Here is a 12,642-nt window from a genome sequence, read left to right as displayed (position 1 = left end):
AAAATTTACTGTGCTGTGACGTTTAAGATTATGTTAACAATATTTATAGATAGAACTCATGGACAATATTTTCGTACTGGGAAATGTATGAATGCATTTATGATAATGTTGGACATGTATCATTCTATATTTATATTCCACACCCTAGTTATTAATATGAAAAAGCTTGATTGCGGTTCCAGAGATATATGCACGCAGCCGGCAATAATTTGAATCTGTATGAAGCGTCCATTCTAGATACTTCTTTGTTTCGAGTTGTGTTCTGAGAAGTGAAGTTGAAGCAACTGAAATTTATGGGAGCAAAATGCCACGCATTTACTTTCCACACAGTAAGATAATTGTTTGAATTTACATTTCTCGAACTTTTAAGTATGTGGTCGATTTTGTATATCATTCGTTTTTTGACATCTTAGTGAGCATGTCGTTGACACCAAGAACACTTATTTGTTTTAGTTACTACAGCGTTATTCAGATATTGGTATATATGTTTATTACGTAAGTTGCCTATAAAAATATGCATTGAGCACTTGGGGGGCTCAGATACATACGATCTTTTGAAGTATCATTGCCTGAACTGTAATCTTAAGAATGGACTTAAAACTCCTTAGGTCGTGCCCTGAAGTATGCCTTAGTGTTAGGAGAATCAGAATATAGTTTTTATTCTGTACTGGATATTTTCATGTACATATATTGCATTTGATAAAATGTATTGTAGCTCGACTATATAGTCAGATTTTGCTTTAGCGACATTAAAATGTAGTTAGTATGCGAATTGTTTCATTACTGTCTTTCTGTTTTTGATTGGTACTTTAGGAATACGTATATCGGAAACTTTGCACGACAATTTAAATCTTAGCGTAGTGTGATTGCATGAAATAGTAAGGTATAAGAAAAACCTATAAAAGGTACATACACGTAAATATGGTTTCCAAGTGCACCTCTGAATTTCTGGTATACGATTATTTGTGTAAAATAACTTGCTTTGCTGCAACCATGTTGTACCTGCAGATGTTGGCACTGAAACAACGGGACTAGTGTATGGTTCAAGACATTGATGTATTTTTCGAAGTGGGACATGTTATATTGTTGGTTTGTATGGTGTTCATCTTGGTTTACAACATGTCATTTAGTTATTGTGGGTAGCAGCTTTAGATTGTATTGTATACTGTATCTAGTGGAAATGGTAATTTTTAAAAGTTGTGCCATTCTGGTTTGCAGTTTCTTTTTTTATGGTGATTGTGGTGATAGACTGATCTTAAGGGTTCCTTGACGTGTAGGTTCAGTTCAAGATGACATTTTGCTTGTAGATTCGTGCGCCAATGAATGTGTGATGACAATTTTTTTACCTACGTAATGGATATTCTACAGTTCCCTTAAGCTCCTGGTGAAGACTTCTACTTTCCACTGTGGTCTTCTTTTTTCAAATGTTTGTGTTTCAAGGCATTAGTAACAAGAACATCCTAATCCAAAACTACCCAATCCTCTGTGGAGAACCTGTTAGCTGATTGTCTGTTCTGCTAATGTTTTCATGTTGTTAGTGATGTCATCCTTTTTATTTGTTGATATTTATCTTCCCTGTGCTCATGATATCATTGGTCTGTTGGTGTGGTGAGGTAAATGTAAGGTCATACTAGTCTCAGGAAATAAGGACTCCAGAGAACATACAGCATTTCTTATTAAATAAAACAGTAAACCAGTGAAAAACTGCTTTTAATAAACATTTTAAATACAAGAATGCACTTGTTCAATGCGAGAAAACATGCAGCATTTCTTATTAAATAAAACAGTAAACTAGTAAAGAACTGCAAATATCTTCTGGTGGGGGGGCAGTCCCCCCCCCCCTCGCTGGGTACGCCAGTGTTTAGTGGTATTTGGGGAGTTTTGTGATGTCGACGTTTTGTATGCGGGTGGATGTCTACATTTGTTTATATTTAATTTGTCCCCACCCAAAAACCTATTTCCCGTGTTGTCTGGTTAGTGTCATTAGGCTTTTTGTGGAACCTGTGTGTGTGTGTTTTTTGATGTATTTTCGTCCTCATAATGTGTACGTAACGACTTTGTATGCGCCATATTGGAACCGTGGTGACGTCATGGGTCAAAGCAGACGGGTGGAATCGGACGCTTCTGTATTTCCCAGTTCAGTAGGCTCAAGTGAAATTGTTGTGTTTCCTGTATGATGTCCATGTTAAAGGACTCATTCTGTGTGGCAGAAAGAGTTGAATAGCAGAAAAATCTTTATTTTTCAGGAAGTTTTTGGAGAGCATTTGTGGGTTCAGTTGAGGTGTAAGACTAATTTGGTGGCCGCTTATATTCCATTTCTATTAGTGACTAGACCACAGAATCATGCCATATTCTTCATATTCAGTTTATTTTTCGCTGTGATAGTCTTGAGAGAACATTGATACCACTCAGTCACTGTATAGTGCCATGTGTCAAAGCAGACAAGAAATGCTGGTAGTGTCAATAATCCCAGCTATTACACACAGAGAGATTGGCATAAAGTGTAAAGGGAGGTCAAATTAGAAATGTAGGCCACTTCGTTTAATATTTCTGTTCAAATTCTGAAGTCTTCATCCTGGTATGGTTTCACAGTGCGACCAACTTGCTCCAGGAAGTAGGCTCCAGCAGCAGAGTTGAAATGTTGGGAGATGGTAACGATAGCAGTGATGTGGTATAGATACTCCCAAATGTAAATTGTAACTAACAATGGATTGATTTCTCAGTTATTTATGTAGCCTAAATATTAACTTATATGTTCATGGAAAATTGGGATTATGGAAGAGTCTGATGCCTATGCTAAGCATCTCCAATAATATCCTTGTCTCCTATTATGTCACTACATACACACAGCAAAAAACACGAAAATATGTATAGGCCTAAATAAGACAATAACATCTCACTCCAAAAATACAATCAAATTAACGGGACAACCATGTGGAATTGGGGGTTTTAGGGAGGGGACAACCTAAATACAACAGAAAAAAAACCCACACAAGATGACGAACCAAGAAAGTAATTACAAAATATACAGCAAAAATTGGAATTAATCATTTACACACACACACACACACACACACACACACACACACACACACACACACACACACACACACAGGGCGCCATCAAACACAACATGATGACATCTACAAACACAACCAACTTAAACTCCGTGCCGTAATGATGTCTCACCACAACACCCTTACATCATGCATCAAAGCGGACAGGTGGAATCGGACACTTCCATTGACACGAAAATTGTACCACACTTGGGCCATCTTGCATGTCAGCACACCATATCCACATGACATTCTGACTCCACAATAATTTGAGAGTTTGTTAGCTCTTTCTGTATGCTAAGCCAACAAAGTGTTACTAAAATGTCTTTCGTGTTTTCAACTACTTGTTTCACTCTTATAGTGATTTGTTACATGTTGTCAAACTGCATCTCAACTGCATGTGATCATGCTCTTGAGGTCAGGTTAATCCCTATTGTAGATCATGTTTTGCCTTTTACGGGTACATAATGTAACACTGGTTTAATTTCTACACTCAGTACTGAAATGTAAGCCATATTATCCAAGCATTTCACTATGATTTACAGTCCCGTCCTTCTGTTTTCTTGACCTTTTTTCTCTATGGGTGCCTAAGGTGAACAGAGAGAACACCTTTCGATCACACATGTGGTGAGTGTGTATTTAGATTTAGTAGCACATAAATCGCCAGGTGAAATAATCAGTCACATTTGACAATGTCTGCACAGCGTTGTTGTGGATGAAATAAGATATCAGAATTTTTCAGTTTATGTTGTGCGTCAATCGGAGGGGGTTAACATTATTTGAATATCACAAAAGGCATAATCCGTATCACTTCAGGCAGGGGGGTTACCTTCATGGTCTTGGATGTTATTGAATTTAGCACATGTTAAAATTCAGGAGTAAGAAGGAAACACTTTTTTTTCTCTCCAAAAAAATTCCTGCCCCCGAGATACAGGCCTCCAAAGATAACACTGCGAACACAATTTTGAAGATGCAAATTTCGGAATTTTTTTTAAAATGCTGTGTCTATGTAACAGTTCTAGATATTTAGATATTTTGTAAGTTTTTTTATTTGAGAGCATAATTGCTTTATGACTACAATGGTATCCTCTGTTTGGACATAACTGTCAGTTCTTTTACTGTCGCCTTTCGGATTTCTTTTGTAATTTGCAGCAATCCCGAAAAGTTAGATATTTTTCTGTGGATTAGTAACATTTAGTACTATATTCTTTGTACAGTAGAGCTTCAACTTTCAAAGTTTCATGAAAAAAAAAAAAATTAGCTTTCATGGGTAATGTGTCTTCAGTGAAGTTGTTTTGTGCTAATTTCTTTGTTACAATTTTTATTTCTATTTTCCTTTTTGTAGTTCTTTCTTACCGCTTTCTTTGTTGCAGATATTTCGTACTTTGTTGTAGTTCCTTGTCAGTTTCTTTGTCGTGGTTGTTCATTGCAGGTTTCTGTATTGTAGTTGTTCAGTGCTAATTTGTTTACTGAAGAGGCATTTAAGAAATCTGAGACCTTCCAGTAAGTTCTGTGTCTTCGCGAGGAATTTGCCAATTGACACAGTTGCAGTGTTTTTTGTGAAAAGGACTGTTTGAAATGCCTTCTGACTGGAGCCACAGGAGAGTGAAGTTTGCCAAGTATTTGCATATCCATAAAGAGTGATTTATAAGACAGACAAAAAAAGGCTTTGTTTAGTTTGAAGACCCTGTTTGAGTGAAGACATTTCCAGTGACAGTTTTTTGTGTTCTAATTGTTTTGACAGAATAACAACAATGATAGTATCTGAACAACTTGAAGCCTCCCATGGATCAGACAATGCAGATTTTGCATCAGTAGAGGAAGAATTAAATACCCTGAATCGGTCAGCTACAGAGCTAGGTGTTAGTCCTGTTAAGAAATCGTGGTCAGTGAAGTCGAGTCATAAGCTCTATAAATCAAGAAAGTGCAGATAAATTACTAAAGCTATGGCTGAATACACTACAGCAAACCTGACCACACTCTTCAAAGTAGTAATTCCATCTTCTCAAGAAAATGAACCAAAGCACTCTTGCACCTCTTGCCAGGAATTTTTCACAAATATCAATTCAGCTGTTGAATAGTCTGCATCCTACAGTGAAAAGGTGCAGGTTTTAACTGTTATTCTGGAGACATTTTCGAAGAAAACAATTTTGAACCACATTCCATCAGCATCAAAGTGCATGGTAGACAAATTAAGAAATGTGATGTCTGGAAAAGGAATCTGTAGCAGCAGTTCAAGTTCAAACAGTGCAGTCATTTTATCTGAAGATAAATGAAACTCTTCTCCCCAGAGTGCCAACAAAAGACACTATAACTGTAACAGTTGAAGCTCAAAAAGTTGTTAAAGTGGAGAGGTACATGACTTGCAGTATTAAAGAAGCTTGTGCAATTTATGAAAGCAACTATACAACTTTACATATTGAAAGATCAAAATTTTATACACTATGACCTAAGTGGGTAGTTCCACATCTGCTTAGAGATGTCTGTCTGTGTGTACTGTGCAAATTTTGAACTGTGTGTGGTAACTTTGAAGAACTTACTGGAGCACGTGACATATGACTCTTGGTTGGGCATGTGAAGTCATTAGTAGTCTGTGACGTAAATTGAGAGACTTGTCTATTTCAAGAATGTGGTGACTGCCCTGGAAAGGGAGGACTGTCTTTACAGACACTTGGCCGGGAAGACATAGCAGATAACTCTGCAGAACCTGCATATTTGACAGTTTCATTGATGAACATAGCAAATGGTCAATGAAAGCAGTAACACATCAGCATATGAAGAAATTGCAGAACCACCACGTTGAACTATGTGTAGTACTTCTCTGTGATTTTCCTGAGAACTGGTGTGTAATTCTCCCTCAAGAAGTACAGGGGTCTCATGGGAGTAATGACCATGTTTCAATTTTTACAGGAGTGACATATTTTCAAAACAAGACCACAAGTGTTGCAGTTATAAGTGATGACACAGGACATGACTCAGCACATGCTTTGCTAGCAATGTGAAAAATTAAACTGCAAACACGTGCAGAGAAGATCATCGCTATTTCTGATGGTGCTCCTAGTCATTTTAAACATTGTTACCAGCTGTTTGAATTGAGTAAGTCGCTTATGCCAACTGACTGGGTATACAGTGCAACTGGTGATTAGATCAGATTAGTTTTTCGTTCCATAGATCGGTGTTGAGGAGATCCTTGTGGACGTGGAACACGTCGCTTTTTTTTTTTTTTTTTTTACTGAAATAACAAAACTAGTAGTATAAATATATACAACACATCATTTGTTTCTATTAAATTCGTCAATGGAGTAGGAGGAGTTGGCCACTAGGAGTTGGTCACGGGAAGGAGCCTTGTGATGGTGTAAGAGGCCTGCTGAAGCAGCATGCTACAAAACATGATCTTTTCAGATCAAATACAGCTGTGCACTTTTTTCCATACGTTATAAAAAGGTTCAAAATGCTATAGTAAAAGAACTTTGATGGATAAGTCCAAATGGAGGATTTCTTTGTAATCATAATCATTATCTTTCAAATTAAAAAAAATCTAGAACTGTTCCAGAGATACACAGCATTTTAAAATTTTTTCCAAAATTCTCATCTTCAAAATGGTATACACAATGTCATCTTTGGAGGGCTGTATCTCGGAGAAGAAATTTTTTGGAGAAAACAAAATAAGTGTTCCTTACTTAGCCCTTCATTTTATCATATGCTACATTCAATAACATTTGAGACTATGAAAGTAAGGTTTTTTTCCTAGCCTGCTTGTATTGATATGGACTATGCCAAAAAAGGCCCTATTCTAGAATGATGAACTTTTCTTCATATTGAACATGTTTTCACTTTGAACAGGTACATAGTAAAGGAACTTAAGGGGGGTAGGACGTGAAATGGGCCGACTTGGAGCAGGAGAGGCATCACTGAACACTTTAATTTCCAGTGTCTATACTTTTACAAATAAATTCATCAAACTTTGTCAGCATCACCAGGAAGGATTCAGGATTCACACCCATTGCAGTGGAAGTTCGAAAACATAACAAAATAATTTTTTTTTTCGTGCGAAATTGTTATTTTTTTCACTTACTAATGGCTGCATTTGTTGCTATAGGTACACTTTTCTTCATAAGTTAGAGATTCTTCAATGAATTTTGCACAGCATACATACCATACTCACGGGTGTATGAAACTCTAGAATTTATTTAATTTATGAAAAAAGAATGAACTGTTTTATTTTACACTTCATGTTTAGAAAAAACACAAATTTTATAGTTAATTACCTCAATTTTTACCACAGTTTTCAATAGGTTTGGGAAATTCTAGAGTTTCATACACCTTTAAGTATGGTTTGTATGCTGTGCAAAATTCAACGGAGAATCCCTCGTACTTATGAAGAAAAGTGTACCTACAGCAACAAATGCTCCCATTAGTAAGTGGAAAAAAATGAAGAAATTTCACATGTAAAAAAAAATCATGTTTTCAAACTTCCAGTGCTAAGAGTGTGAATTCTGAATCCTTCCTGGTCATGCTGACAAAGTTTTATAATTTTATTTGTAAAAGTATAGACAGTGGAAATTAAAATGTTCAGTGGTGCCTCTCCTGCTCCAAGTTGGCCCGTTTGACATCCTATCCCCCTTACGTGGAGAGAGAGAGACAAAGTTACATGGGCTGTCTCTATAGCTAAATGAGAAATACCAAGTATTTCCTTTAGGTGGAAAAGTCCTAGATTTTAATGCAGTTTAGATTGTTTGCATTTGCTTTTTTACAGTGAGTGCTGTTCTTTTGCCTTGACAAAAAGATGGTTGGTATCGTTTCTTGTCTATGTGCACTAGATGACATAAAATGTTTGTCAACTGTTATGACGTGCAGGTAATTACGTTAACTGTCAGGAAAAAAATAAGACTGACAGCAACTAAAAAATTAGGTGGCAACAACTTGCACCAGCAGCCCAGTAATTTAGTATTTCTCTGATGGCAGCCTGCTGCCTCCTGAACAGTAGAATGAGAGTAACAGTTATCAGAATGAATTTTTAGTTTGCAGCATAATTTGCAATGATTTGAAACTTTCTGGCAGATTAAAACTGTGTGCCAGACCATAACTTGAGCGTACGATCTTTGACTTTTGTGGGCTAGTGCTGTACCAAATAAGCTGTAAAAGTTGGACACACAAATTGCCCCTACAGCTTTACTTCTGTCAGTACCGTTGTCCTACTTTCCAAACTTCATGGAAGTTCTCCTGCATACCCTATGGGACTAGCAGTCCTGGAAAGAAGGATTTTGCTGAGTAAGCTGTGATGGCAGGTCACGAGTTGTACTTGGATAGCTCAGTTAGTAGAACAGTTACCCATGAGAAAAAAAGACGTAAGTTTGAGTCCTGGTCTGGCACAGTTTTTATCAGCCAGGAAGTTTCAGATCAGTGCACACTCTGCCGCGGAGTAAAAATTTGTTTTCAAAACAATCCCATAGACTGTAGCTAAGCCATTCCTCTGCAATATTGTTCCTTCCACGAGTGATAGCCCCGCTAAGTAAGCAGGAGCACTTGTATGAAGATTCGAAGGTAGAAGATAGGTACTGGCAGAAGTGAATCTGCGAGGACAGATCATGAGTGCTGTTTAAAGAGCTCAGTTGCTAGAGCACTTGCCCACAAAAAGGCAAAGGTCCTTTGTTCAAGCCCTACATCCTTGAAAATCTTAATACGTGTAAAATATTTGCCATAATAAGATTTATAGTTTTTCTCATAGCAGCACATTTATTGGCATCACTAGCTCAGTGCCAAACTGTCAACTTTCAACTTTTAGCCCAATCTACACCTTGGTCTAAACAAAACATCAGTTTGACACCATTGTTTGCTAAATCTCAACCAGACATGTCACTGTCCAACCTAACCTAAACCTCAGGGTAAGCTACATATCAGTGTAACATTACAATTTACATTCAGTAGATATTACTAGTTTTCTAAAAGGGCCTGGACTGAGACTGTGACAGTTGCAGGAAAGCGAAGCATGGAGTGTGTGTTGAAGGTCAATTGACACACGGTGTGCTAATGACTTACCATTAGCAAGAAATATATTTATTAGAGTTCATTGTTACAATTGAATGATCTTCTCCACGACAGCAGTAAGGGAGGCTGTGAACACAGCATCCAGAGTAGAATGCACTGACTTGTGCACTTCAGCAGATTGTTGAGGCCGTTGTCTTAATAGTGGCACCGCATATAATAATACTATGTCATGTAGGATAGTAAGTGGCAAGTGCAGTTTTGACAGTGGTGTCAACCACAAATTATAGTCTGCTTTCTACTAGGGCAATCTTGTGGACATTGAAGGGGTGTGCGCGAGTAAACTCTAGCAGCTCTGCATTTAATGTAGATGGTAGTGCAGATGCAAGTCAGGGGCAGCAGTCTTTAGTGTGCCTGCCCGATACAGTGACAGGTTGACAGTGCACAAAAATAGTCTGTTCAGCTCTGAGCAAGCTGGAAGAAATACCGAAGGCATCACATCAGTTGATGAGATGTTGCCAGCTCACAGCAACCAAGTTGGGTAGACCAGGCAGCGTGTCACAGGGTCAGCCTCAAGTTGGCATTGTCTCAACAGTAGTAATTAGGACTTCAGCTTGGTGCTTCTGTGCCATGTCAGTGGCCTGATAGGTGTTCTTGTGGAAACTTTACTTGTTCTTGCAACATTGTTCTGTGCTGTCACAGTGACTTTATGGTTCTTCCTCTGTGATATCATATTGCTGAAATAATGATGGAGACTTATTGCTTGAACAAGATAAAGCAACTGTTTCCAGGATGTGCCATATTATTTGCAGTATTGGCTTTCTGCCTTTTTTGTCATTCTGATTGCTACACAGCATTCTGGCCTGGTTTAACTTGGCTTAGCACTGATTGGAGAAAATTTTAAGAAAATTTTGGCATTTGCCAGTGATATCTTTCTGTGGCCCAAAATCCCAAATTGTTCCTTAGTTTGGCTGTGGAACAGTTTCATGACATTTACCCTGATGGGGGGAAAAATCTCAACATACAGAAATAATTGATATTGAGTAATGAAATTTCAGGAATTCATTATTCTAAGTTGCAAGTTCACAGGTTAATATCAGTGGGAGAAAAGCCATTGCAATTGTGAAGTGCTTGTACATAAATAAACAGAGTAACTGCCAGAACGTTGAATGCAAGCATGCAAATGTGCATGCATTGTGTCATACAGGTGCTTGATGTCAGTGTGTGGGTGGAGTTCCATGTTTGTTGCACTTGGTAGGTCAATATGGGAATGGTTAATGCTGGTTGTGGATGATGCTGGAGTTGCCTGATGATGATCCATATGTGCTCAACTGGAGACAGATCTGGTGCTGAGCAGGCCAAGTCAACATCTTGATACCCTGTAGAGCGTGTTTGATTACAACAGCTGTATGAGGGTGAACATTATCCTGTTGAAAAACATCCCCTGAAATGCTGTTCATGAATGGCAGCACAGCAGATCAAATCACCAGACTGGCATACATATTTGCTGTCAGGATGCATGGGATTACTGAGAAGGTGTTCCACTGTCATAAGATGCCGCATCACAGACCATAACTCCAGGTGTAGGTCCAGTGTTCTAGTCTGCTTACAGCTTGGTTGCTGACGCTCACCTGGCTGCCTCTTAACCAACGCACGGCCATCATTGGCACCGAGGCAGAACCAGCTTCAATCAGACAACACAACAGACCTCCACTCTGTCCTTGAATAAGCTTTTGGTTGACACAACTGAAGTCGCAAATGGTGGTAGTTCAGGGTCAGTGGAAATCACACTACAGGGCATCTGGCTCAGTTGTCCCTGAGGTAACTGATTTGTAAAGGTTCATTGTATCACTGCGTTGCCAACTGCTGCTAGAATTGCAGCTGCAGACACAGTACAATGTGCTGCAGCCATATAACGAACATGGCAGTCTTCCCTTCCGGTAGTGCCACATGGCCATCTGGAGCTGTCTTCTTGCGACCATACCTTCCCGTGACCACTCCTACCAGCAATTGTGTACAGTGGTAACATTCCTCACAAGTCTTTCTACTGTATCACAGGAGGAACATCCAGCTTCTTGTAGCCCTATTACACAACCTAGTTCAAACTTGGTGAGCTGTTGGTAATGGCATTTTGATCATCTTAAAGGCAGTCTTGTCTAACAACTCGCTTTGTCCAATCTCAAAAGTGACTAATGCTGATGCATATTTAAAGCAAACCTGATTTGCATCCTCAAAGTGGTGCTGCTAGCCCACTCATATGTGACTGGCAAAAACTTTTGTTTATCTCGCACAATTCATTATTGGTCTAGGAATTCATTTTCTGTCAGTGGCTGTTACAGGGATAACAACACTCTGCACAATTTGTTATCAAATGTTTGCAAAATTTTATTCACAAAGTCTTTGCTTTGTTTCTTAATCCTATATTGTCTTTGTTGAGTCCTTATATACTAACAAAAGTTCATAACTTAATTTTATGTTGCACATTTTTGTTCTTTTAATGCCGTTTACTTTTCATGTTTCACAATCAGGTGCTTTTTTAACCCACTTCTTTGGTACTTCAGCTGGAACTTTGGCTTAAAAAAAAAAGTTTCTCTTATATTTTCTCAAAACATGCATCCTTAAATCTATGCTTACACAACTACTACTCATCACCACCACTTACAACATAAAGGTTAGTAGCTCTGGTTACACCTGTTAATCTACAGTTACTTACAGATTGATTATGCTTTGCAATGTCATGTTTTGTTGTACCTTTTCATTTTACAGCCAACATCCTTGTGCTCTTCGGCACTTTGTGTGCATTGACTCTGTGGTGCAGTACACAGTTTAGATGGTTCTGCTTCCATGATAGAAGACCCTTGCAATGATGTATACATAAAATTGTCTTCTTTGGCTGAAATAAGTGTCTCTTAGAGTTTGACTGTGCTTCTGTGAACAATTACACAATCTTTTTGTATCCTCATTATCCGTAACATTGTAATTCTTGTAAAATTTACCTTTATATTCAGGCACACATCCCTGAAAGGATTCATTCTGGTTGATTTGGTCATTATTCTTAAAAGAATTTTCCTCCTCATCCTCCTCCTCCTCCTCCTCCTCCTCTTGCCCCCTCTGTTCTTTGGACGAGGTTGTGTAATGCCGAAGTGGTGACGAATCTGCATCCTTCAGAGATCAATACGTCTGTCCAACTTCATTATCCACAACAGTTGCAACACAGTTAATAGCGTCTTGTGCATTCCCCATAGTATCGACATCGAAATTGCCGTCTGCAGTCTACTCTGCATGATGCAAAAAAACAGTGTCACATATACTTCGTTGTACATCTGCTCAGGTTTCATGGCCTCAAAACCACCACCACCACCACCACCACCACCATCACCACCCAGTGGCATAGATAGTACTGCACCTAAATCATTATCACCCATGTTGCTCCACATCCATTTTCTTCAATACAGCACACACACTTGTGTTGTTCACCCACCTCCGTGGCTGAGGTTGTTAACACATGCTTGTGCAGTCGTGGTCGACCTGCGGGTAAGTCAGTTCAAATCCTGGTGGTGGGAAATATTGTCACTGCCAGTTTTTGCCCGGCAAGGGGAGG

General features: G+C 38.6%; 1 protein-coding gene across 2 annotated transcripts in view; it reads left to right on the top strand.

The window, feature by feature from the left end:
* The first annotated feature begins 211 nt into the window (after positions 1 to 211).
* The window catches only part of LOC126298782 (kelch-like protein 5), a 269,167-nt gene continuing 256,736 nt past the window's right edge, over positions 212 to 12,642 (top strand). Inside the window, exon 1 of one of the 2 annotated variants that reach the window (XM_049990242.1) lies at positions 212 to 329. In XM_049990242.1, the coding sequence (XP_049846199.1) occupies positions 305 to 329 (25 nt within the window). In that variant the 5' untranslated portion in view covers positions 212 to 304. The remainder of the gene's footprint in view (positions 330 to 12,642) is intronic. The other variant, XM_049990243.1, reaches the window with a different exon arrangement.

This window comes from Schistocerca gregaria, chromosome X, assembly GCF_023897955.1.
Source record: "Schistocerca gregaria isolate iqSchGreg1 chromosome X, iqSchGreg1.2, whole genome shotgun sequence".
Taxonomy (NCBI): domain Eukaryota; kingdom Metazoa; phylum Arthropoda; class Insecta; order Orthoptera; family Acrididae; genus Schistocerca; species Schistocerca gregaria.
Note: the sequence above shows the minus strand (reverse complement) of the source record. Positions and strands in the feature narration are given on the sequence as shown.